Genomic DNA, 26785 nt, shown 5'->3' with positions numbered 1-26785 from the left:
CACACAGAGACATACCCCTAGCCTGCCTGAATTAAAACTTTAATCTATTGACAATATCGAAGCTAATACCGGCAACACAGATTTTAAGCTATTTTTTGGAAGTACGTACGGCCGACAAAAAATATATGTATGTATATTAGGTTTGAAGATCAAAAGTGTTGCCAAGGATGTACTTGAGGGAATGGATCGACACCACCACCAGTCCTTCAGTTGGTCACCGTCTTGCCTCTGAAAAACCGTTATAATGGACAGCGAGTAGAAATTGTTATAACGCGAGGCCTTAAGCTGCATTTTTTCCGAATTTTTGTATGGGAGGTACCCGAAGGAGTTGACATATATAGTCCGTTTTCGAACCTGATGTATATTACTCCCTTCAAAAGTTATCGTGCGTGCAATATTTGCGAACATTTTCGAACTTTTGTGGAGGAGGTACCTGAAGGAGTGGACCGATATGGCTCATCTTTGAACTTAAACTAAGTTTGGACAAAATATTACGTAGGCCAAATTGTTGACCAATGAATCGATTGTCATACAATTGTTTGAGGTTATCAAGGACATCAAAATCTAGACCTTCATCGATAGATTTTTGGGCCGATTCCGTACAGCGAGGCGAGTCATGTCGCGTCGTCTATCGTCTCTGTGACAAAATTTAAAAAATGCACTACGTACAGCGATAGAAAATAATCGTCGATAACAAGTTATTTTTATTTTTTTTTATTTTATTTTTATTCGTTAGTAAAAATGTACGGCGACAGCTAATTTGTTGTCGCCGGAAAACATTTCGGCGACAAAATTTGACGACGTCAGGCGATATTGCCATACGGAATCGAAAAATTGCATTTGACAACGCGACACGACTCGCCTCGCTGTACGGAATCGGCCCAAAAATCTCACATATTATTTTAATATAAATATTTTCTTACCTGAATTATTATTATTTAAATTCAACTGATATTTGCAAGTATCAGATATTTGTATGTATATTTAACACAATTGGGCATACAACAATTATGCTCGATTTTATTTTTACATTAGCCATTCCTAATCCGTTCCTAAAGCTATTTTGTCCGCTGCTTCAGAAACTAAAAAAGAAAAACAATTCACATTAAATTAAATGCCCTAAATTCTGTCAAATTAATTTATCTTTTACCTTCACCGGCGGCGTCTTTTTCCATACCAGCTTCACTACCCGCACTGGCAGCTTCCAACACCTGTTGCTGGACATGCACAATCTGTTGTCCATCTTCGGTATAGGATACAGATACAGGAATTCGTGTACCATCCTCACCAATAACATGAGCACCTCCCTCACCGTCCTGTGACTGTTGTATAACCAATTGACCCTCCGAATTGAGTAGAGAAGCATCGATAAGTTGAGTTTCATTGTTTTCTCCTTGGACTAAAACCATTTGTCCATTGCCATCGGTCATCATTTGTAATGTTTCACCATCGAGACCTTCACCCGACTGCAAAACTCCCACCGACTGCAGCAACTGTTGTATTTGTTCTGGATCCTGGACCAGAATTTGATTACCATCAGCATCGGTAATAATGTGATTATCGAGTTGTAACAATTGACCACTGTCGTTGAGGATGAATTTTATTTGTCCACCATCTACTTGGGCCTGCATAGATGCTTCGTCTAATTCCATTGCTACATGCTGTTCACCGCCACCACCTTCGGCAGCTGCAGCAGCTTCTGCTGCAAGTTGCTGTTCATGGGCCTGTTGCTGATGTTCTGCGGAGTTGCCACCATCTTCTGTTGCTGCCGGTTGTGCTGACTCTGCTTGATGTTGTTCTCCATGATGCTCTTCTCCAACACTGGCTGTAGCTGACGTTGCAGCTGTTGTAGATTCTTGGGAATCTTCCGCAGCAACTGTGGTTGGTGTGTCTGTGGATGATGTTTGTTCACCCGCTGCTGTTGCATGTTCATCTGAACCAGCGCCGGAGGTGGTACTAACTTTTTCATCATTTTTATCGTCTTCTCCCCCTTCAGTTGCAGGTTTTGTCGTTTCATCTGGAGTTTGTTGTTTACCACCTTCCTTCAGTGATGAAGAGTCATCATTGCCATTACCAGACGACAAAGTGGTTGTTGTGGTATCTGTGGTCGTTGTTGTGGTGGCTGTTGAATTCGCTGGAGGTTCCTCATTGTCATCATCTAGGCTAGGCATACTAACCGGACCAGTTGCTGTTGGCGGTTGACTACTCTCTGCATCTGTGTCTTTCATGTCACTACCCACCACTGTTCCTGGGGGTGTGCCAGCCGAATGTGTGGTCTCATCCGGTTGATCCAACATTGGCATGTCTATGCTGACAGATACCGGTGCTGTTGTTGTAGTGGGGGTGTTTTTCAATTGATCTTCCACACTAGTGGTAACAGCTGCTGATTCTTGCCCAGGTAATGTTATGTTGAATGTAATACCACCTCCACTACCAGCTTGAGAGGTTATTACAACTTGATCGCCGGATCCCGAACCACCCGCTGTGGTGGTAACATTACCACCATTTTCCCCCTTGTCCGAATGCATTTTCTCAAAAATACTTTCAATGTCTGCCTCCGAAATCGTTGCTCCACCTCCGCCCGTCATGGAGGAAATCTGTTGCTGTTGATGATGAACATTCAGATCCTGGCTATGATGTGACATTTCATTATGTTCCTGTTGGGCAGCCTCACTGAGAAGTGCTGCAGCATTGAGGGTCGATAAGTTATTACCACCGCCGCTAGATGACTTCTTGTGGCCACTCGAAGAATCGCCTCGCCTGTGTGTCTCCATGTGCTGGTTATAATAGTTCTCTTGGATGAATGTCAACGAGCATATGTGGCACGAGAAGAAACGTATATTGTTGGCAGCGTTGGCGGTAACATCACTGGCTGCCGATGTGGTGACAGGCGTTGTGCTGTCGCTCAGGGCTTCATCGATGGTTTCCTGCAACAGTTTCTGGGTGGTCAACAAATTCTGTGATTGGGCTGGCTGTTGCTTTATGCTGATCATTTGTTGTGACTGCTGCACTTGCACCTGTTGTTGGTGATGCTGTTGGTGTTGATGTTCCTCGAAATGTTTCACAAGCATATCACGCTTGGGGAAGGACATGGAGCATGTACCACACTTGAAAACATTTCCTTGATGTTGTTTGGCATGTGTGGTGGCCGCTTCACGGGTCTCGAAGCGTTGAGCGCACAAACGACACTTGAACGGTTTGGACTTGATGCCTGCCATGTGCTTGCGCATATGTTCATCGAACAATACCTTGTCTGTGGACTTGAATTGACAGTGATTACAGGTATATAGGGCAGTTGTTGTACCTGCTCCAGCGCCAGTAGCTGCATTAACAGCTGCTGTTATGGAATCTGCAGCTGGTGCAGCAGCCACCTGTGACACTGGCAGTGTTGTTGTACTTGTTACCACAACATTGGTGCTGTGATTGATTTCCATGTGTTTGCGCAGTGCTGTTTCACTGACGAAGTTAATGTGACAGACGGCACAGGTGTTGTCCATGGGTGTATTGTGCTCACGCACCATGTGCTGTTTCATTGCTCCAAAATTGGGGAAGATCTTCTTGCAGTTTTTACATTGGAAATTCTGATGTTTGCATGTCTCATAATGGGTGTTAAATAAGCGCATATCTGAGGTTTTGTATTCGCACGACAAGCACTTGTAGATTTTTGTGGTTTTGCGTTGAAGCGTTTGTGTGCCAGCCGACTGTTGTTGTATGGATGTTGGCGAGGGTGTGGAGATTTTCATTTGTTGTACGGCACTTACTGTAAGTAGAGGGAGAAGAGAGAGATTATTTTCCGGGAACTAGAACATGACGGATTTTAGCTTACCTGCCGCTCCACTGTTAAGTTTTTGCAATTTATTTGGTGGTGGTGTCTGTTGTGATGCAATGTTATTGGCGGTAGCACCAACTGTCACAGTTGATCCCCCAGTTGTAGTATTTGCTGCTCCACCACCACTATCATCATTTAATCCATATTTCTTGTGCAGCAAGTTCATTAGATTCGTCTTCACTCGTTCAACATCATTTTCCAGACGATCCAAATAATTGATAAGATTGGTACAACGCGAACATACCACATCTTCTACACTAACAATGACCATAAATGCATCGCCGACCAATTGACCAATTTTATTGGGGAATTTTGTCGAAGTATGCGTTGTTGACATATCCGTGAGGGGGTGTTGAGCCTGGTTGGCTCCCAAGGCGTCATCGCATACATAGCAACGATTACTAGAAGTGGCAATTTGTTGTTGTTGCAGACTATTATTTAGACCCGAAGATACAACAGTTGTACCACCTCCAGTGCCGGAACCAACAATCTTTTGTTTTAAAATTCGCGGTTGATTGGGGCCCGTAACAGTTACTGCACCGCTTGATAGCAGATTGTGTATTTTTCGTACAGCACTATTCATTTGATTATTCATTGTGCTGCGGTAATTATGTTGTTGTTGTTGCTGTTATAAAGCAGACTTTTTCTATGTAGTTGAAGAAGTTCTTTCTTTTTTTCTATCCAATTTCTTTTTCTTTTTTACTTGATACGGCATTCAATATAAATACTATGAATGTGACCTGGAAGGAGAGGAAAAAAGAAGTTAATAAAAGGATTAAATAGTATTAGTAAAGTTATGTAGAAGGAAAGGTTTAACTGATACACTTCGGACATAGATATAGGCAATACATCCCAATTCGTCTTGACTTCTCGGAAATGTCATACTTGAACACTCCCTCCCCGGAAAACTATGTATCGCTATTATAAGCACCTATGCTAAAAATCATAACCCGTTCCCAGATATGCCCCTAAACGACACTCGTTCTATGTTTTGGAGTTGAAGGTTGCAAGCAACAGCTTCAATATTTTTTTGTGGTCAGTCAGTCCAGCGTTGGACCCGAGTATCTCCTTTAATTCATCTACTCACACCAATTATTGCAAACATTAGGATCGGTCTGATTGTGGCGGGAAGTAGGGATGTACACTAAACTTCTGTCGCCTTTCGGTTGAAATAGCTGTGGATTAACAATCCTTGATATACCTTTAAACTTCAACTGAACTCCCAAGAAAAGAAGGCAACACATTTCAACTGTCTTCTTACAGCAAACGTTTCACTAACTTGTGAAATTGTTTGGGTTTTAAAAAACAGCCCTTATTTGTAATGCATCTATTAAGTCGATGGTGTAATGGGTTTGTTATTATCCATGAAATAAATACTGATGGCAGCCCTTATTTACCCAGCTTGTCAAAAACAAAAAACAGAATGCATTTTTGTTGTTGCGGGTTAAACAGACTGTTCTTTTCTGTTCGTTCTTCGTATAATTTTCGTCAAGTTAAATGGTTTCGTTAATTCTAGCAGCAATGACAAATGTTTTTGAGAGTGTATTTGTTTTTGTATTATGAGGGAAATGAAAAGGGAAGAAACAATTTGAGGGAAAATAATTTGCAAAAGATATAAAAACGATGAACAAACGATCCTTAATAGGTGACAAATATTTCTTTTCAATTAATTTTTTGCATAAAAAACAATAATGGTATAGTTGTCATCTTTAATGTTTTGATTTATGGATAGCTAGGATGCTCGCATTTCACAATGAATCAATTGCATGGTTCTTTCTAGGCCAGCATTAATACTTGAGGTACATTGACTGGGCAACAAAGAGTAACTGGAGCGCACTTGGAAATAAGAACAATGTTTTTAACCATTGAGCATAACACGGCACACACACATAAACACTTCGTTGCACGATTTATTTCATGTTAATTATTTAAAGAAATTATTTTCTTTGCTTTAAAAACTTTGGTATCAAAATTTTTTTTAACGCGCCAAAAAAAAAATGAAATTTTGACATTCAAGATTTTTTTATTTGCTATTACATTAAAATGTAAACAAAAAACACAACAACCACATTACCTCAACCAATTACAATTAAAATTCAAGATTGTACTTTGGCATTATGCCTTTGAGGAGGCCCATGCTTTTTTAACACAAAGCGTAAATTATTATTCTTCCTTATTAACTTTAAACTCAATGCATATAATTTCCAACTTGTTTATTTTTGATGTATTTTCTTATAACTTTTATTTCATTCTGAATGACAGAGCGCGTAGACGGCGGTGGGGACAAACAACATCGGCAAGAAAATACAACGATTTACAGCGTTACCCAACGGAAATATATTCAACACTAGTCGATGAGCCGCTACTGTACGAATGCCAGACCAAATTTAACGAAAGTAATAAGTACTGCTGGCCATTGCAAGACGGCGGCGGCGGCAAACGAGACAAAACAACAAAAAATAAATTGAGTATGAACAACGAAAAAACTAAAGCCACAATATAAATATGGTAGGTGGTGAGTGACTGGCTTAAAACTGCCTACCATTTAACCTGGCCATCATATAAATTTCCACTTTTATCCCTTCACTTCTCAATTCTTCATATTTCCGCACAGTAATAAATTTAACAATATTTTGTTTTGTACATTTTTTCTGCTTCTTCTTACACAATTTCTATTTTATTCGATTTTATCTGCTTTTGCCAGCACGCGTTTAAATCCATAATAACAGTTAATAACACCGCGCAAAATACAGCTCTATGCAGACGTTCTTTAGTTGTGAACAAAATACCAATTATTTTGTGTGTTGTCTTCTTAAGGAAATTTCTGATTGACGGTTATTGAATTTTTTTGCAAATCACAAGCAACACTGTACCACACCACCAATCACATAAACTTATGTTGAAATTTTTCACACACCAAAAAAATCCAACCGTTTTTAACGCTGTTTCGTTAAAAAATTTAACGAATACACACACCACCAAGCATTTTGTGTTCTGAGAGTCCGTCACACACTATAGTTGTCTCTTTTGCTCTCCCGCAGCCATTGCATTGATTTGACAGAGTATGAAAGAGACAAACAGCAGTTGTACACAGATGTTTCGTTAAAAAAGTGGTAAATCAAAATGGCCGACACATTCTTCTTCTACTCTTTTGGGTAGCTTCGTTCAGTTTTACTCAACAGAAAAATGTAATGTGATTTTTTTTCTGGTAACATTGTCGCGGTTTTTTATTGATTTGACGACCCGGCATTTTTATAGACATGGGTCGTAGCCATGTATTCTTTCATATCTTACATATTATTATTAATTTCTATACCTTTCCAAATTAGTTTGCCTACAAATAATAAGATTAAACATGCACTTTTTATGCAAAAGTTGCCTTTTTAACTCACACACGAAACAGCGTGTCTCTTCAATGAAATGCACGATACGACTGAACTGACTGGTTGGTGTTGTAAACATAACGATTATCAATCTGTAGCATACGGGTTTTGTTTGTTTTTTTCTAAAAACTAGGATGAATGTTGTTTGTATTTTTATTTGTATTCCAGAGATTACAGTATATTTTATAAATAAAAGCATTATTTTTTAAGGTATTGAAGATGTTAAAAATGCATCAGTCTCGCAGAGTATGATGACATTTTTTACATTGCCTGAGGGGGAGGGTAAGGTAAAAAACATTATGCTATAGGGGCGCTGGTGTTAGAAAATCAGAATAATGTAGCCGAGGGTAACGCACTATTACGAGATTGTCAGCTGAAATTAGAATTTCTTAAATCACACTAATGTACAATGAAAGCCTCCGTAGTGCAATGTCCTTGCATGCGGATGGTCGAATATTCAAAACCCCAAAGACATAACATTTTATTCAGAGTTGGTTGAACCCCCTTTTCCGAGTATTTCACTGCATTATAAAAAACGAAATGCTAATACATACATACCTACATATATGGGGCGTTTAGCTCCAAAACGGCCTAACCCACATGCCCAAAAAAATCAAATTGACTATAAAGATTTAACCGGAACTTTTAGAAATAAATAAATACTAAAAAATCCATATTTCATTATTTTGGCAAGTAGTAGGTATAACCTATTTATACAATGCAATATGGAATTATTATACCCTCAGCATTTATGCTAACACTTTCATACGGGCAAAATGTGCCTCATCGAAATAATGGTTTTAGACCCCAAGTATGTTTGGACGAAATGTGTTTCAGACAATTTGGAGTCGATTGAGCAATGTCCGTCCGTCTGTCTGGCAGGCTGGAGCGCACGATAACTCTCGAACGGATGAACCGATTCGGTTCAAATTTTGGTTTTCGTAATATTTTGCACAAACTTAGTTTAAGTTCGAAGATGGGCTATATCGGTCCACTCCTTCTGGTACCTCCCACGCAAAATTTCAAAAATGTTCTGAAAATTTGTGCGCACGATAACTCTTGAAGGGAGTAACCGATTTGGTCCACACTTTGCACATCCTGAAATGTGTACCAGACTTAGATAATGTTTCAATATAGACTCAATCGGCCCACTCCTTCGGGTACCTCCCACACAAAATTTCGGAAAAGTTCGGTTTAGGGCCATCTCTCGAATCGCTCTGATTTTTGTTTTAGCAACTTGTATTTACTGCCCTCCATACGACGGTACAAATTTCATTAGGGGCAAGTCCATACTTCCTGAGAAAATAGCCTGAAAGTTGCAAAAAACGCCTATGACACCGTGTGAGGTGGTTGGAGCGCAAGATAACTCTAGAACGGATCTGCCGATTCGGTCCAACATTTGGCCTTAGTAATATTTTGTCCAAACATAGTTCATGTTCAAAGATAAGCCATATCGGTATACTCCTTCAGGTACCTCCCCCACAAAAGTTCAAAAATGTTCGGAAAAATTGTTCGTACGTACTCTTGAAGGGAGTTTCCGAATTGGTCCATACTTTTCACATCCTAATATATCTACCAGATATAGATCAGGTTCAAATATGGACTATATTTGTCCACTCCATCCGGTGCCTCCCACACAAAATTTCGGATAAGTTCACTTTAAGACCTGATATCGAATCACTTTGATTTTTGTTGAAGCAAATTGCATTCGCTGCCTCGATTACGATGGTAAAAGTTTTCTTCTGGTGCAAGTCCATACTTCTTGAGGGTTTAAAAACCTCATATGCACCATATACAGTGGCTGGAGATCCACTTCCATAATGGTCAATGTCGATCCATTCCTTTTAGTATCTCCTCCGCAAAACTTTTGATCTTTAATCCTAATCAACATTTTTGTCGGTTCAAACGTCGCACAATGGTTCAGGAATCGATTTTCCTGGCCAAAAATCAAAATTTTGTTTTGTCAAAGATATTTATTTTCTATATGGGATTCGATAGTAAACATATTGAAACTAAGGAAACCAAAAAATTAGGTCAAAATATTGCAAGGTGTGGGGCGTGGTGTGCCCCTAAAGACGAACATTTTCCCCATTTTTGGGAAATACGTAATTTTTGCAAATTTCTGGAGAAAGACGTAGCTATTTCCCGGAAACTATAACATATGTTGTGTTCATTGTTTTTTTGTAAGATAGGCAGGATTGTGGCCTTTAAAAATAGTTTTAGTAAATAACCGTAGCGTTTACACAACATGATCTATTTTATTATTTAGTGGACTAGAACTTTTGTGGAACAACATGGAGCAAAGTTCTGTTTCCACAGAAAGATGCCCGAGAGTCTCCTCTTTTAGCCCATATATACTTTTGTACCCGTCCCGTTCCGTCCGTTTAACACTTTTTTCAATTTATTGAAATTACATGGTTAAAATTATGTGTTTTTCTATACTTTTTCCATATGAATTACAGCTTTTTGATACAAATTAAAATTTTTTTGAGTATATGAGTTTTTATACGAGTTTTATAAAACCCCAAGGAGTATTTTATTAATTTTTGAAAAAATTAAAATTTTTTTGTAAATTTTTTTTACAATTTTTTTTTTAATTTTTTTTTTCGATTTTTTTTATTTTTTTTAGTTTTTTGGTAATTTTTTTGTTTATTTGTTGGTGTTTGACCATCATTAATACATAGGAAGATATAAAAACCACAAAAACACGCATATTTTGATGAAAAATAGATTAAAAACCCCAAAAGTTTAATTTTGACCTTGAATTTCTCTGCAACTGCCAGACCGAATTTGACCGCCTATGGTTCGTCTGAAAGCTGATTGTATTATCTGTCTAACAAAAAAAGAATTATGAAAATATCTCTATCCGTTCAAAGAATTACAGGATTTTGACCAGGAAAAACACATTCTGGACCACTGTGTGCCGAAAATTTTTCAAACCCCCTAAATACATACGTTTTTTTGGGAAATAATTGTTTCAATATACACAGGCTGAGGGTATATCTCTGTCGGCAAAGCCGACTGATACTTTTTTACTTGTTTTAGTACATATTTATTTCAAAAGCTTATAGCCAGTTTGATTTGTTGGGCATGTGGGATAGGCCGTTTTGGCGCTGAGCGCCTCATATGGTACATATCGCACCTGTTCAACAAAAGGTTAGTAACTCAAAAAATTCATATTTTATTAAAAAAAATCTCTCATTATTTTCTGAGTGCAAGGCGCACGTACTTATCACTGCACCACGTAGCTCCCTTACAAGATGCTCAAAATATGCTATTGGGCTGCAGCTGTTGTGTAGGTTAGGAAACCAGACTAATGTAGGCGACTTCAACAGACTGTTGAGTGGAGATTGTCAGCTGAAATAGAATTTAAATTAACAAATAATGTCAACTGGGACAGCTCAAATTAGAATTGCTTAAATCAAACTAATGTACACGAGAGCATCCGTAGTCCAATTACTTAGCATGCGCATGGTTGCAGATTCAACTTGCAAAAGACATTACATTTTGTTCAGAGTTGATTGAACACCTAGGTAAAAACTTTTTTCTAGGTATTTCAATGGATTATAAAACGTTCAGGAGCACTACTCGTGCGTATCATGGCCAAGTCTATATTTACTAGATATAATTTGGGTAGTTCATTATTACCTATGTACGTCTGTACTCTGAATTAGCGTCAGCATGTTTAGTCTTATTTTGAACGTTTTCTTGGGAGTGGTTTTCGTAACTTTCTCAGTGTTGGAAGCCTACACTGTTTTTATAAAATATATAAGCTGCATTCTCCATTGTATGTCGCGCAATTGTTTTCATTTGGTAGCTCTGTAAGGAATTTGTAATTAGTTCTGCCCAGAATAACTTCAGTTTTGGAGAAGTAATTTTTTGTAAGAGTAGCGCCATTATTTAATGCTGCCATCTTCACTTAAGGTGTTCAGCTTTGAGAACTTTTCGGGAAAAGAATTCGCCCATATGCTCAGTCCCATGAGTTTTGAATTTTTCTCTTCATATGTCCTTTTCGCTTATCTGGTTGTGATTGGGATTTTAAATAATTTTGTTTTTCTAAATGATATTATAAATAATCTTATAGTATCTAGGTACTAGTGTAGTCTAGGTTAAACTATTTTCTGTAACATGGATGGCCTTCTAGGCTTGGTTACCCTTATGTGAAATAAATTAAAATTGAGCTTAAGTTTCGCAAAATGTTGAATTTAAAATCACCAAATGTTTAGGTCTCCAATGTACACTGGGAGCCATGCACATGATTGGCGATTCAAAACACCCTGAAACCCTCGGTATGAAATTCCATTTGTCCCTACAAGAAGGTCATTAGAACCGTTTTTCTTGGTCAGTTCCCTTCCTGGCGAATGCCTTTTTAAAAGGACCATCATTTTTCATTCTCATGGTATGACTTAATCAACTCAATAGTTGCACCCCGATACGTTTGACTTCGTCGATGATGTAACCTCAACGGGGATTTACACTTACTTTTTTCAATAACTTTAAGTTATTGGCTTGTGCATGTTTCAGGTCAATTTTCAGATGCTTTTTCGAATTTTTCAAAGATCTGTGTTATAGGTGATGAACGATTTTCTCCCCATGTGTGTTTGTTTCTATTCACTTATACTTACACCTACATACATACATATGTATGTATATCGCTTATAAATTGTTTTCTTGTCTAAAATCCCGTGAGGTTCTGAACGGAACGAAGAGGTTGTTTGTTTTTTAAACCGAGGGTAATTTATCTTGCGAAACAGTAAAAAACCAGAAGATCTTCTTATATAAGACCAGGTGGTAACCTTAATGAATAATACTTTTTAGACATAAGAGAAACCATTGGTCTTCTATAAAATAACCATGTGGTCTTCTGGTCTAGACTTCCTCTGAGAGGAATCTGAAAGGTTGGTATCATCTATTATCGTGCTTTTGCGATGTTTGATTTAATAAATCTTTTTTGTCTTCTATAAGACGACCAACTAGTCTTCCATAAAGAAACAAGTAGTCCTCGCCTTAAGAAAAACCCGTGGTCGGTCCGTCGAATGAAGCCTTGTAGTCGATTCACTCTTCTCTATAGATCTGTTTCTCTTTTATCTTTTTTCCGGACTTTATGTAAGGCGAAGATCGATAATGAATTTGTCTGGACAAAAGGCGACACTACTGTTGGGAAGAGACTCATTCAGCCATGAAATTAATGTTAAGATTGCAATCTATCGTAATGTGCTTAAAGGGAAATAGAACCATTCGTATGTTATGTTTCCAATTTACCTTATTGTGTTCCTTTTGTTTATGGTGCTAATCGGTCGATGCATACACATTTTAACTGCGTGACCTGTGATCTTAAACTGCTCCAAACTAACTGCCTTATTGTTTTTTTTTAATCGGATAACTGTTGCCCTGACCTCATTCTGGATAGGTACTATTCATTCATTGCTTCTATGGTATCTTTGTTGTTGAATCCAGAAGTTATCTATGTATAAAGAAGTATGTGACTCCAGTAAATGTCATGGTATTGATATAGGTATAATGATGATATTACCAAGATGCACAGTAGATCTCGGTTCATTCACAATCCACTTTACCACTTTCTCCTACTAATTGCATGGTGGCAGCTCGGCGGTCATACAGGGATTTCGTGTCGCAGGCCCTTGTTTCCATGACCGAAAGGTGGGCCTTTTTACATGGAGTGAGTATTACATTGATATTGCGCTGATTGATTACATCGCGCTCCTATTGAAGTAGAGAAACATGTAGTGCATTTAATACTTACATTCAATCGGATTCAAATCGTACGCCCCATCTTCCACAAGACGATAAATTTGCTCCCTGCTCATTCTTAAATCCATAGTTGACGATATCAGAAAGGGTTATTCGCTGTTTCTAATTTAATTTATTTCCATAAATGGGAACCTAGCCCATAGCGCCATGGACGGCTCCAGAAACCACAACACATTTACTACTCCAAAATCTTAAACAATTCCTTTTTTTAAATATCTTAAAACTAATATAACAGTAACAAGTAAAAAAGTATCAGTCGGCTTTGCCGACAGAGATATACCCTCAGCCTGTGTATATTGAAACAATTTTTTCCCAAAATACGTATGTATTTAGGGAGTTTTAAAAATGTTGGGCATTTGAACCGACAACAATGTTGATTAGGATTAAAGATCAAAAGTTTTGCGGAGGAGATACTAAAAGGAATGGATCGACATTGACCGTTATGGAAGTGGATCTCCAGCCACAACATATAGTGCCATAGGGGTTTTTACACTATACGGGCTGTTTGCTCAAGAAGTATGGACTTGCCCCTAAAAAACTTTTACCATCGTAATAGAGGCAGCGAATGCAAGTTGCTTCAACAAAAATCAAAGTGATTAGATAGCAGGTCATAAAGTGAACTTATCCGAAATTTTGTGTGGGATGTACAGGATGGAGAGTACAAATATTTGAACCTGATCTATATCTGGTAGATATATTAGAATGTGTAAAGTATAGACCAATTCGGCCACTCCCTTCAAGAGTTACCGTACGAACAATTTTTCCGAACATTTTTGAACTTTTGTGGGGGAGGTACCTGAAGGAGTGGACCAATATGGCTTATCTTCAAAGTTAAACTATGTTTGGACAAAATATTACTAAGGCCATATTTTGGACCGAATCGGCAGATCCGTTCGAGAGTTATCTTGGACTCCAACCACCTCACACGGTGTCATAGGGGTTTTTTGCAACTTTCAGGCTATTTTCTGAGGAAGTGTGGACTTGCCCCTGATGAAACTCGTACCGTCGTATGGAGCGCAGTGAATACAAGTTGCTAAAATAAAAATCAAAGCGATTCGAGAGATGGCCCTAAACTGAACTTTTCCGAAATTTTGTGTGGGAGGTACCCGAAGGGGTCGACCTATTGAGACCATATTGGAACCTCATATTACTCTGGTAGAAAGTTTATGCTATACAAAGTGTGGACCAAATCGGTCACTCCCTTCAAGAGTTATCGTGCGCACAAACTTTCCGAACATTTTCGAACTTTTGTGGGGGAGGTACCGGAAGGAGTGGACCGATGTAGGTCATCTTCGAACTTAAACTAAGTTTGGGCAAAATATTACGAAAGCCAAAATTTAAACGAATCGGTTCATCCGTTCGAGAGTTATCGTGCGCTCCAGCCAGCAGGACAGACAGACGGACAGACGTGGCTAGATCGACTCAAAATTGTCTGAAACACATTTCGTCCAAACATACTTGGGGTCTAAAACCATTATTTCGATGAGGCACATTTTCATCGTTTCAAAGTGTATATACCCTCCTTAGCCTAAAGGCTGAGGGTATAAAAAATAAGAAGTGCAATTAATGGGAAAATCATCATTTGTTACCTAAAATCCAAATATCATATCCTACATACTACTTACACTACTACTATGGTTATGTTAATATTGATGTATTCCTTAATTTATAATACCATGTTTCCTACATGCCGAAAAATGGGGAGTTCTCTCTCGATTGCAAAAAAGGGTTTACTGATTAAATAACGAAAACCACCAATATTCTCTTAAAATCAATTAATATAATGTAAATAAATGTTATAAATATATTTTTAAATAAAATGGTCAATATTATTTGTTTGGCGCCAAATGACACTGATCTCTTTATTTCTGTAATCGATAAATTCGATAACGATATGTTGTTGCAAGTCTAGTTGTGGTCACTATGGACAACAAACTGCTAACTACACTAACTACTTTTGTATTGTAAACACACAAACTGGACACAGCAGGAAAAAACTAAACCGGATAAAAATTTCCATATTATTGTGGGAAAAATGAAATTAATTTAACAAGACTTGAGAAAATACCAACCAATAACGTAAGCCGAAATGAGGGGGATCTTAAAGTGGATTGATAAAGTCGAATTTCCTAATTTAAAGGACGAAAATATCAGGTAAAAAATGATTTGTTGTTGTGATGACACACATAAAAAGTGAGACAGTGGTAAGAGTGTCAAGAAAATAATTACATATTTAATGTAATATTTAATCTAATACTTCAATAGTTATAACTTTTAAGGCTATTCTAAAGTTCTAATTAAGTACGGTATATACACATCATTATATATTATAATTTAATATACATATGTACATATTTTAACTAAATTCTATTACAGTATACACAGCGTTTGCTACAGTCCAGATGGTTCCCAGTTAATCGTAGCAGCAAGGGAGAGGGTTTTAGTTTATGATCCTCAAGATGGTACGCTACTGAATACGCTTAAAGCTCATAAGGATGTCGTCAATTGTGTGGCCTACGCAAGAGATGGCAAGAAATTTGCTAGTGGGGCTGCAGATAAAACGGTAATATGTCAATGAAGTTTTTCTCCAAATATCTATGTATGAATAATTTTGCATTTTTCAGGTAATTCTTTGGTCGCCTGAACTGGAGGGACTGTTAAAATATTCGTAAGTATACAAGTTTGAAAACAAATCGATTTCCAATTCAACACAATCATTTTTCACTACCTAGACATGGTGACTCTGTGCAATGCATGTCCTTTAATCCAGTATCCCATCATTTGGCATCCTGCTCAATATCGGATTTTGCATTTTGGTCATCAGATCAAAAGTCTGTACAAAAATATAAAATACATTCCCGCGTCAATGCCTGTTGTTGGACTAATGATGGTCAATACCTGATAATGGGTTTGGCAAACGGTTCCATAACCATACGTAATAAATCTGGCGAAGAAAAGGGGCGTATAGACAGGCCTGGTGGAGCTGCAAGTGCTGTTTATGGTGTAAAATGTTGTCCTGCCACTGCAGAGCCCAATACGGACATAATTGCTGTTGTTGATTGGAGTCAAACGCTATCATTTCACACCCTAAGTGGGCAAATGGTTGGAAAAGAAAGACCAATTGGATTTGATGCTTTATGTCTAAGCTATTTACCCAATGGAGAATATTGTTTGATTTCTGGTTGTACAGATAAAGTACATTGCTATACTAGAGAAGGTGTGCGTTTGGGAACTTTAGGGGATTCTTTGGATTCATCATGGATTTGGTCTGTCGATGTACATCCCAGTGGTCAATCATATACAATTGGTTGTCACAATGGTACCTTGGCAACATATAGCATATCCTTTACCACCGTACATGCTTTGTATCGAGAACGTTATGCTTTTCGGGAAAATATGTGTGATGTGATTATACAACATTTAATATCTGGTCAAAAAGTACGAATAAAGTGTCGTGATTTAGTACAAAAAATTGCCATATATCGAGAAAAATTAGCGGTACAATTGCCTGAAAGGGTGGTGCTATATGAATTAAGTTCAAGTGCGGAACAGCCCATGCACTACAAAGTTAAGGAGAAAATTCAGAAGAAATTTGATTGCAGCCTTTTGGTGGTGTGTGCCCGTCACATTGTGCTATGTCAAGATCGTAGACTGCAGTGTTTGGATTTTAATGGTATCCTACAAAGAGAATGGCTAATGGATGCCTTTATACGTTATATTAAGGTGACAGGTGGCCCGGCTGGCCGAGAAGGTCTTATGGTTGGTTTGAAGAATGGCAAGGTAAGAAAAAATGATTCACGAAGAATTTCTTAAATTGATCTAACGAATCTGATCTGAATTTCTTCAATTCCAGGTATATCGCATATTTCTTGATAATGCCCTACCATTGTTAATAACCACGGCTATATCAGCGGTGCGTTGTTTGGATGTAAATGCAAATCGTACAAAAATCGCAGTGCGTATTACATTTATTAATATTTACATATTACATTTAATAATTGCTCTGTTCCAGAACATGCAAGAAGCTAATATTTTTTACTACCATAACATTTTTCCTTTATGTTATCGAAAAAAAATAGTAAAAATTAGTAGATTCTTGCAGTTCTGGAACAGACGAAACATTTGATATTTGATTTAAAATGTCAATTCCATTAAGCGGTGTTTACACTATCTACATTGATAGCTAGTGTAATCACCGCTTTAAACTGTCGTTTAAAATGTTCGTTCAAATATCCCTCACACCATGGTGCAAATGCCTCACACATTTTAAATGAAATAATTTTTTTCTGGGATAGAAGCCTCACACATTTTAAATGAAACAATAAAAAATTAAATAATAAAATAATATTTTACCAAAAGGTAGTTGATGATGGCGGGCGGTTGGTGGTGCGTGACATTAACAATGATGTGTTACTCTATCAGGATAGTGGGGTCAATTCCGTAACATGGAATACCCATTTAGACACCATGATATGTTACACCCACACAGCTGGAGGACTTACAGTGAGAGTGGGCAGTTTACCGCCCCGAGTTCCGCAACACATGCTGGGCGTGGTTGTGGGTTTGTGTGGAGCCACCGCTTTCTGTTTACGAGGGAATGTTATGCATAATGTACCTTTGGCTTTGGGAGCAACAATGTGGCAATTCATCGAATCTGGACTATTTGAGTAAGTTTTGGTAGAACTTTGTAAGTAATAGCATTAATTTTTAAATAATTTTAGAGAAGCGTATCAAGTTGCTTGCTTGGGCATTACCAGTGCCGATTGGGAAAGTTTGGCAAAATCCGCATTGGAAGCTTTACACTTGAATATTGCCCGTGATGCTTTTGTTAAAATACGCAATTTGCCTTGGTTGCAGAAAATCGAAGATTTAATGGAAAAACAAAAACGTGGCCAGCTGCCAAAGGAAGTGTTACAGGCTGAGATAAGTGCCCACAATGGAAAATACAAAGAAGCGGCAAGATTCTATGAAAAATGTAACATGCCACAGAAGGCATTGGAAATGTACAGTGATTTGAGAATGTTTGATTTGGCTCAGGAATTCATACGAGACGGTAGTGCTGAGGAGAAAAAAGCTTTAGTTCGTAAACGTGCCGAGTGGGCATATTCTGTCAAGGAGCCCAGAGCTGCTGCAGAGTTGTTGTTAAGCGTGGGGGATCATCAAAAGGCCATTGAAATTGTTTCCGAACAAGGATGGGCTGATGTGTAAGTTAAGCATTATTATGAATTATTCATATCTAAACCGTTTGGGAAATTTTCAATGTTGTCATAATAAAACAATTTTAATTTCTTACAGACTCTACGATATCGGTCGACGTTTGAGTCAAAGCGATAGAGAATCCTTAGAATTGGTTGCCACAAATTTGAAACGTTTAAAAGCCTTACCCTTGGCTGCAGAAGTCTTTAAAAAACTGGGTAATGAAGCTGAAGTTGTGCAGTTACATGTAGAGGCTAGAGATTGGTCAGAGGCATTTCTTTTGGCTGCTGATATACCTGATCTTTTACCACAAGTACACTATCAACATGCACAATGGCTGGCAGAGAATGATAAGTTTATTGAAGCCCATGAAGGTAAGGGCATATATCAAATATGGGTTGCTCAGATAATTTGTATTGTCTCCATATTTTAAGCTTATTTGAAAGCTGGTCGCATCAAAGATGCAAATCGTCTACTGAAACACCTTAGCAACTCGGCCATTGAAGAGGAACGTTTCTTGGATGCCAGTTATTTTCATTGGTTGCTTTCTAAGCAGTATTTGGATATCTATTATGCTAAGGAGTAAGTAAAACTTTTCCAAAAAATTAACAGATTTTCTATGGTGATTATAAGTCAACACTAAACTGTGGATTTATATTTTTTTTTAATTTTAGAGAACAAAATTCCATGGATTTCCACTTAAAGGAATACAATTCCCACTTGCGTATAGCAAAAATTTATTATGCCTTTTCGGTAATCTATAATTATATGAAAGAACCATTTACTACATATTCACCGGTGAGCCTTTTCAATGTATCCCGATTTATACTAAATGAGGTGGAATATAAGGGTGCGCCCAGAGGTGTTAGTATGTTGTAAGTTTCTCCATTTGATAACTCAGAACAGATTCCAATTTATTTATATCTTTATATTTCTTCACAGTGCCGTCCTTTTTACCTTGGCCAAACAAGCTAAATTTTTACAAGCCAATAAACTTTGTTTAGTTGTCAATAAGAGGCTACAATCTTTGAAACCTCCACCTGGGGTACAAGAACAAATCGATGTATGTTGTTGTTTCTTTTGATATATATTCTGTTGAAAATAATTTATTTTTACTTTGTTTCATTAGATAAACTATTTGAATAGCAAAGCCTGCAAGAGTGGCTTTAATGACCCCGAAGAATTGTTACCCTTGTGTTATAAATGTTCGAATTATAGTCAACATTTAAATGCAAATTCTTGCCCCACCTGCCGTCAAGATTATATTTTCTCTTTTATTTCGTTTGGTATGTTTCGACAATGGATTCTTTTTGGAATACTCTTTGAAAATTTCGAATACATTTCTTTTTCTTTTTTAGAAATTCTACCTTTAGTGCAATTTTATCCAGAAATGGATATAACCGATAATGAGGCTGAGCGACTTTTATTGGCTCCACCTAAAAACAATGAGGATCAGGATCCATTTAATGAAGTAAGTATTATTGATATGAGGGAATAGTTGGTAAAACAAGCAGACTACTAGCCATGGATGGATTCCGCCTATCTGGATATATTTTTAAGTGTGGATTGTTTAAGTAATTTTTTCACAGGCCAAATGACCTTTAATTGTGGATTTTTAGTTTAGTTTAGATTTTTAGAGTTTTAAGAATTTATTCGCCTAGCAAACGACATTTAACCGTGGATTTTTTAAGTAATTTTGTGCACCTACCAAACGACCTTTAATCGTTGATTTTTTAAGTAATTTTGTGCACCTACCAAACGACCTTTAAGCGTGGATTTTTTAAGTAATTTTGTGCACCTACCAAACGACCTTTAAGCGTGGATTTTTTAAGTAATTTTGTGCACCTACCAAACGACCTTTAAGCGTGGATTTTTTAAGTAATTTTGTGCACCTACCAAACGACCTTTAAGCGTGGATTTTTTAAGTAATTTTGTGCACCTACCAAACGACCTTTAAGCGTGGATTTTTTAAGTAATTTTGTGCACCTACCAAACGACCTTTAAGCGTGGATTTTTTAAGTAATTTTGTGCACCTACCAAACGACCTTTAAGCGTGAATTTTTTAAGTAATTTTGTGCACCTACCAAACGACCTTTAAGCGTGGATTTTTTAAGTAATTTTGTGCACCTACCAAACGACCTTTAAGCGTGGATTTTTTAAGTAATTTTGTGCACCTACCAAACGACCTTTAAGCGTGGATTTTTTAAGTAATTTTGTGCACCTACCAAACGACCTTTAAGCGTGGATTTTTTAAGTAATTTTGTGCACCTACCAAACGACCTTTAAGCGTGGATTTTTTAAGTAATTTTTTTTCACCTACCAAACGACCATTAAGCTTGGATTTTTTAAGTAATTTTGTGCACCTACCAAACGACCTTTAAGCGTGGATTTTTTAAGTAATTTTGTGCACCTACCAAACGACCATTAAGCTTGGATTTTTTAAGTAATTTATTTCACCCACCAAAGGACCATTAAGCTTGGATTTTTTAAGTAATTTATTTCACCCACCAAACGACCATTAGGCTTGGATTTTTTAAGTAATTTATTTCACCCACCAAACGACCATTAAGCGCGGATTTTTTAAGTAATTTTGTGCACCTACCAAACGACCTTTAAGCGTGGATTTTTTAAGTAATTTATTTCACCCACCAAACAACCTTTAAGCGTGGATTTTTTAAGTAATTTTGTGCACCTACCAAACGACCTTTAAGCGTGGATTTTTTAAGTAATTTATTTCACCCACCAAACGACCTTTAAGCGTGGATTTTTTAAGTAATTTTGTGCACCTACCAAACGACCTTTAAGCGTGGATTTTTTAAGTAATTTTGTGCACCTAAAAACGACCTTTAAGCGTGGATTTTTTAAGTAATTTTGTGCACCTACCAAACGACCTTTAAGCGTGGATTTTTTAAGTAATTTTGTGCACCTACCAAACGACCTTTAAGTGTGGATTTTTTAAGTAATTTTGTGCACCTACCAAACGACCTTTAAGCGTGGATTTTTTAAGTAATTTTGTGCACCTACCAAACGACCTTTAAGCGTGGATTTTTTAAGTAATTTTGTGCACCTACCAAACGACCTTTAAGCGTGGATTTTTTAAGTAATTTTGTGCACCTACCAAACGACCTTTAAGCGTGGATGTTTTAAGTAATTTTGTGCACCTACCAAACGACCTTTAAGCGTGGATCTTTTAAGTAATTTTGTGCACCTACCAAACGACCTTTAAGCGTGGATTTTTTAAGTAATTTTGTGCACCTACCAAACGACCTTTAAGCGTGGATTTTTTAAGTAATTTTGTGCACCTACCAAACGACCTTTAAGCGTGGATTTTTTAAGTAATTTTGTGCACCTACCAAACGACCTTTAAGCGTGGATTTTTTAAGTAATTTTGTGCACCTACCAAACGACCTTTAAGCGTGGATTTTTTAAGTAATTTTGTGCACCTACCAAACGACCTTTAAGCGTGGATTTTTTAAGTAATTTTGTGCACCTACCAAACGACCTTTAAGCGTGGATTTTTTAAGTAATTTTGTGCACCTACCAAACGACCTTTAAGCGTGGATTTTTTAAGTAATTTTGTGCACCTACCAAACGACCTTTAAGCGTGGATTTTTTAAGTAATTTTGTGCACCTACCAAACGACCTTTAAGCGTGGATTTTTTAAGTAATTTTGTGCACCTACCAAACGACCTTTAAGCGTGGATTTTTTAAGTAATTTTGTGCACCTACCAAACGACCTTTAAGCGTGGATTTTTTAAGTAATTTTGTGCACCTACCAAACGACCTTTAAGCGTGGATTTTTTAAGTAATTTTGTGCACCTACCAAACGACCTTTAAGCGTGGATTTTTTAAGTAATTTTGTGCACCTACCAAACGACCTTTAAGCGTGGATTTTTTAAGTAATTTTGTGCACCTACCAAACGACCTTTAAGCGTGGATTTTTTTAAGTAATTTTGTGCACCTACCAAACGACCTTTAAGCGTGGATTTTTTAAGTAATTTTGTGCACCTACCAAACGACCTTTAAGCGTGGATTTTTTAAGTAATTTTGTGCACCTACCAAACGACCTTTAAGCGTGGATTTTTTAAGTAATTTTGTGCACCTACCAAAGGACCTTTAAGCGTGGATTTTTTAAGTAATTTTGTGCACCTACCAAACGACCTTTAAGCGTGGATTTTTTAAGTAATTTATTTCACCCACCAAACGACCTTTAAGCGTGGATTTTTTAAGTAATTTTGTGCACCTACCAAACGACCTTTAAGCGTGGATTTTTTAAGTAATTTATTTCACCCACCAAACGACCTTTAAGCGTGGATTTTTTAAGTAATTTTGTGCACCTACCAAACGACCTTTAAGCGTGGATTTTTTAAGTAATTTATTTCACCCACCAAACGACCTTTAAGCGTGGATTTTTTAAGTAATTTTGTGCACCTACCAAACGACCTTTAAGCGTGGATTTTTTAAGTAATTTATTTCACCCACCAAACGACCTTTAAGCGTGGATTTTTTAAGTAATTTTGTGCACCGACCAAACGACCATTGAGCGTGGATTTTTTAAGTAATTTTGTGCACCTACCAAACGACCTTTAAGCGTGGATTTTTTAAGTAATTTTGTGCACCTACCAAACGACCTTTAAGCATGGATTTTTTAAGTAATTTTGTGCACCTACCAAACGACCTTTAAGCGTGGATTTTTTAAGTAATTTATTTCACCCACCAAACGACCTTTAAGCATGGATTTTTTAAGTAATTTTGTTCACCTACCAAACGACCTTTAAGCGTGGATTTTTTAAGTAATTTTGTGCACCTACCAAACGACCTTTAAGCGTGGATTTTTTAAGTAATTTTGTTCACCTACCAAACGATCTTTAAGCGTGGATTTTTTAAGTAATTTTGTGCACCTACCAAACGACCTTTAAGCGTGGATTTTTTAAGTAATTTATTTCACCCACCAAACAACCTTTAAGCGTGGATTTTTTAAGTAATTTTGTGCACCTACCAAACGACCTTTAAGCGTGGATTTTTTAAGTAATTTTGTGCACCTACCAAACGACCTTTAAGCGTGGATTTTTTAAGTAATTTTGTGCACCTACCAAACGACCTTTAAGCGTGGATTTTTTAAGCAATTTTGTGCACCTACCAAACGACCTTTAAGAGTGGATTTTTAAGTAATTTTGTGCACCTACCAAACGACCTTTAAGCGTGGATTTTTAAGTAATTTTGTGCACCCTACCAAACGACCTTTAAGCGTGGATTTTTGAGTAATTTTGTGCACCTACCAAACGACCTTTAAGAGTGGATTTTTAAGTAATTTTGTGCACCTACCAAACGACCTTTAAGCGTGGATTTTTAAGTAATTTTGTGCACCCTACCAAACGATCTTTAAGCGTGAATTTTTAAGTAATTTTGTGCACCTACCAAACGACCTTTAAGCGTGGATTTTTAAGTAATTTTGTGCACCCTACCAAACGATCTTTAAGCGTGGATTTTTAAGTAATTTTGTGCACCCTACCAAACGATCTTTAAGCGTGGATTTTTGAGTAATTTTGTGCACCTACCAAACGACCTTTAAGAGTGGATTTTTAAGTAATTTTGTGCACCTACCAAACGACCTTTAAGCGTGGATTTTTAAGTAATTTTGTGCACCCTACCAAACGATCTTTAAGCGTGAATTTTTAAGTAATTTTGTGCACCTACCAAACGACCTTTAAGCGTGGATTTTTTAAGTAATTTTGTGCACCTACCAAACGACCTTTATGCGTGGATTTTTTAAGTAATTTTGTGCACCTACCAAACTAGCTTTAGGCGTGGATTTTTTAAGTAATTTTGTGCACCTACCAAACTACCTTTAAGCGTGGATTTTTTAAGTAATTTTGTGCACCTACCAAACTACCTATAAGCGTGAATTTTTTAAGTAATTTATTTCACCCACTAAACGACCATTAAGCTTGGATTTTTTAAGTAATTTATTTCACCCGCCAAAGGACCACTAAGCTTGGATTTTTTTTAAGTAATTTATTTCACCCACCAAACGACCATTAAGCTTGGATTTTTTAAGAAATTTATTTCAAACGACCATTAAGCGCGGATTTTCAATTTTTTTTTCACCTACAATATAGTCAGTATTTGACCTTAACTTAAATTGGGTCTTTTTAGGATTGTCTTCAACTAACACCTAGTAATAAACAATAATTTTATTTATTTTAGGATACTGCAAGTGCCTTACCCTCCTTAAGTTTAGATCGAAGTGCCTTACGTGCTATAGACCCCAATCACGTTTTAATATTAAAGAGACGATCTCAACCAAATAGTAAATTTATATTTTATCGAAATATATTACCCGATCTCCAGGTAACCTATTGTCCTGAATGTTTATTGGTAAGTAGATTATCTGCATAAATTATTTACTTTTTCAATATTTATTAATTGCACTTTCTTTCAGGTATTCTATGCAGAAGATTTCGAATTACAAGTTTTACAAAAAGGCCACTGTCCTTTTTGTCGCACGCCCGCCGATAAATTATTTGAAGAATATTAAAATCATAGTTTTGTTTTCATAAACTAAATAGTGTAAATTTTATTTATTTTTATATAAATGTATTTTACTTAAATAATAAAAATAATTTATTTATTGTCTATGACCAAGTTTCCTCTTGATAACGTCGTTGTTTTATCATTTCTTCCAGTACAGCCTGCTGGCCGTTAAGTACTTTCGTAAATGCTTCCTTTACCGATTTTGGCATGTCATTGGAAGAACCAGCTACCAATATAAATGCCTGTCTATCTAAAATAAGTTTTTGTAGTTCGTCAACGTGTTGTTCAATTAAATGCTGGACATAGATTTTATGTTCCTGATCTCTTGAAAATGCACAATGCAGAACAATTAAACCTTCTTGTGACCATTTCTCAAGATCATTCTGGAAATGAAAATCTTTGGAACGATTTCGACAACCAAAATATACAACCATTGTGGGAACGTCATCGCTGCCATTACATGTTTCATTTTTCCTTAGGAAATAACGACTTTGTATAAAACTACGAAACGGTGCAATACCAGTTCCGGGTCCAATCATAATTACCGGTATTTGAGGATTTTTGGGTAGTTTCATTGTTCCGGATTTTAGGCAGCCTAAGATTGTAGTTCCACTTTCCAAAGATTTCAACCAATTTGAACATAAACCGAGTCTAGGCTTTGAAAGTTTTGTTTTATATTCCACCACAGCCACTAGTAATTCTAACTTGCCTGATTCAACACAACTGGCAATGGAAAAGCTGCGAGGTTGTATAAAAGAAAAAAGTTCTATTAGAGTCTCCAGTTTCATTTTGCTTGAGGCTTGTCGAAAATCTTGCAACACCTCCAATATTGTGCGTCGTGGCCGATTTATGTAATTTATAAGACTATCCAAACCCTCGGCCGTCGTAAATTCTAGAAGTTTTTCCTTTTCCAACTCATCTTCACAGTTCAATGCTAGTAACTCGAATGCTCTTTGCCTAGGTTTGTGACTAAGATCCCATAAATAAGTCACCATTTGTCGCACTGTTAAGGGTTTACTATAACATTTCGGTACAGGCATATCCTTATAATTACTTGTGATTTCCACCACAGTATCGGGTGAAAAATCCAAATTATGCTCCTTGACCCAGGAAAAGAAGTCTTCAATTTGTTCTCTTGAGTTTTGAGGTTGCACCTGTAATATGTCACCGGGGCTCCATGTTGATTTTTCTGCCTCAAATTTAAGCAAACGTACATCTTGAAAATGTTCCATATCCGTGGTACGGACGTTTTCACGTAGTATCAATTTTTGAGGTTCCTCCTCATGAGGCCACAGTACATGTTGTGCTGGTTCAACATCATTCTGAACATCGGCATTATTTAACATTCGACAAGACCATTTAAATATTCTACCACTATCTTGACCATTTGGTTTCACACCCAAACTTTTTTCCAATTCGGCCCACAATTTATCCATCCAGGGTAGTGCCACTGCTCCCAAGCCATGATCATGTTGATCATCGCATAATCCCATTGGAATAATGGATTTCGCACCCAGCTGTTGTAGACGTTTATTCAACTTTTTAGCTGCATAATTAAATTTGGAATAACTAGAATCACCCAAGCCCAAACAGGCAAATTGCAACTTTTCCAATGAATTGCTAGGCAAACTGCGTCGCAGCAGGAACTTCCAAAAGTTACGCATATTTTCCGGTTCATCTCCATCGCCTGTTGTTGCCACAACAAACAGTACCAATGTTTCCTCAATTAAATTCTGCACAGGATATGCATTCATTGCCAATACAGGTCCTTCAAATCCATAGGTTTTTGAGTAACGCCACAGTTGTTCAGCAACATCTTGAGCTGTTCCTGTTTGACTTCCATAGAGAATAAGCAGACGCATTGCTTTGATGAAAATATATTGGTAAATAAAAAAAATGCCTGTTAACGTAACAGTGGTTTCCCTGACATTTGAGGTGAATGCAAAATATTTTTGAATACTTTCACTAATCGATAATCGATTTAATTTCGATTTACTGTGAGTCTGATTATGTCATGTTCACACGAGCGTTTGAAGTACGTTGTTCGCCTCTCGAAATACGTGCACGAATT

The 26785-nt window shown here is 37.1% G+C and overlaps 3 protein-coding genes across 10 annotated transcripts; 1 reads left to right on the top strand and 2 right to left on the bottom strand.

Moving 5' to 3' along the window:
- Positions 1–954: 954 nt before the first annotated feature.
- On the bottom strand, positions 955–7270 carry pzg (putzig). 8 transcript variants are annotated; one of them, XM_073984502.1, is made up of 5 exons: positions 6619–6749; positions 5904–6194; positions 3827–4569; positions 1151–3760; positions 955–1082 (listed from the first exon to the last, which is right to left on the bottom strand). In XM_073984502.1, the coding sequence occupies exons 3-5, from the start codon at positions 4422–4424 to the stop codon at positions 1042–1044; spliced, it is 3249 nt and encodes a 1082-aa protein (XP_073840603.1). In that variant the 5' UTR covers positions 4425–4569; positions 5904–6194; positions 6619–6749; the 3' UTR covers positions 955–1041. The 8 variants fall into 8 exon arrangements, with proteins under 8 accessions (XP_073840603.1, XP_073840601.1, XP_073840602.1 ...); XM_073984500.1 differs by having other exon boundaries at positions 5904–6235; positions 6372–6747; XM_073984501.1 differs by having other exon boundaries at positions 5904–6238; positions 6372–6730.
- Positions 7271–14907: 7637 nt separating this feature from the next.
- Oseg1 (intraflagellar transport protein Oseg1) lies at positions 14908–24837 on the top strand. Its single transcript, XM_073981832.1, has 15 exons — positions 14908–15138; positions 15361–15547; positions 15609–15652; positions 15717–16764; positions 16838–16939; positions 17344–17651; positions 17706–18188; positions 18280–18554; positions 18615–18762; positions 18855–19055; positions 19123–19243; positions 19310–19466; positions 19539–19651; positions 24388–24558; positions 24623–24837. The coding sequence occupies exons 1-15, from the start codon at positions 15074–15076 to the stop codon at positions 24716–24718; spliced, it is 3519 nt and encodes a 1172-aa protein (XP_073837933.1). The 5' UTR covers positions 14908–15073; the 3' UTR covers positions 24719–24837.
- On the bottom strand, positions 24684–26643 carry LOC141401538 (NADPH-dependent diflavin oxidoreductase 1). The gene has a single exon (XM_073981833.1). It carries the CDS (start codon positions 26574–26576, stop codon positions 24816–24818), a length of 1761 nt encoding a protein of 586 aa, XP_073837934.1. The 5' UTR covers positions 26577–26643; the 3' UTR covers positions 24684–24815.
- Positions 26644–26785: the final 142 nt, after the last annotated feature.

Source organism: Musca autumnalis, unplaced genomic scaffold (assembly GCF_047663935.1).
Source record: "Musca autumnalis isolate F117 unplaced genomic scaffold, ASM4766393v1 scaffold_4, whole genome shotgun sequence".
NCBI classification, from domain to species: domain Eukaryota; kingdom Metazoa; phylum Arthropoda; class Insecta; order Diptera; family Muscidae; genus Musca; species Musca autumnalis.
This window is presented reverse-complemented; position numbering and strand designations above follow the sequence as displayed.

Bases quoted from the DNA above. Each gene is read 5' to 3' on its own strand.
- Oseg1 (XM_073981832.1), top strand. From the start codon at position 15,074: ATGAGGGGGATCTTAAAGTGGATTGATAAAGTCGAATTTCCTAATTTA. The intron at 15,548-15,608 runs GTAATATGTCAA...TGCATTTTTCAG, and splicing joins GTGGGGCTGCAGATAAAACG to GTAATTCTTTGGTCGCCTGA. The intron at 17,652-17,705 runs GTAAGTTTTGGT...AAATAATTTTAG, and splicing joins ATCGAATCTGGACTATTTGA to AGAAGCGTATCAAGTTGCTT.
- pzg (XM_073984505.1), bottom strand. From the start codon at position 4,424: ATGAATAATCAAATGAATAGTGCTGTACGAAAAATACACAATCTGCTA. The intron at 3,761-3,826 runs GTAAGCTAAAAT...CTCTACTTACAG, and splicing joins ACTTAACAGTGGAGCGGCAG to TAAGTGCCGTACAACAAATG. The intron at 1,083-1,150 runs GTAAAAGATAAA...TTTCTTTTTTAG, and splicing joins AAAAGACGCCGCCGGTGAAG to TTTCTGAAGCAGCGGACAAA.
- LOC141401538 (XM_073981833.1), bottom strand. From the start codon at position 26,576: ATGCGTCTGCTTATTCTCTATGGAAGTCAAACAGGAACAGCTCAAGAT.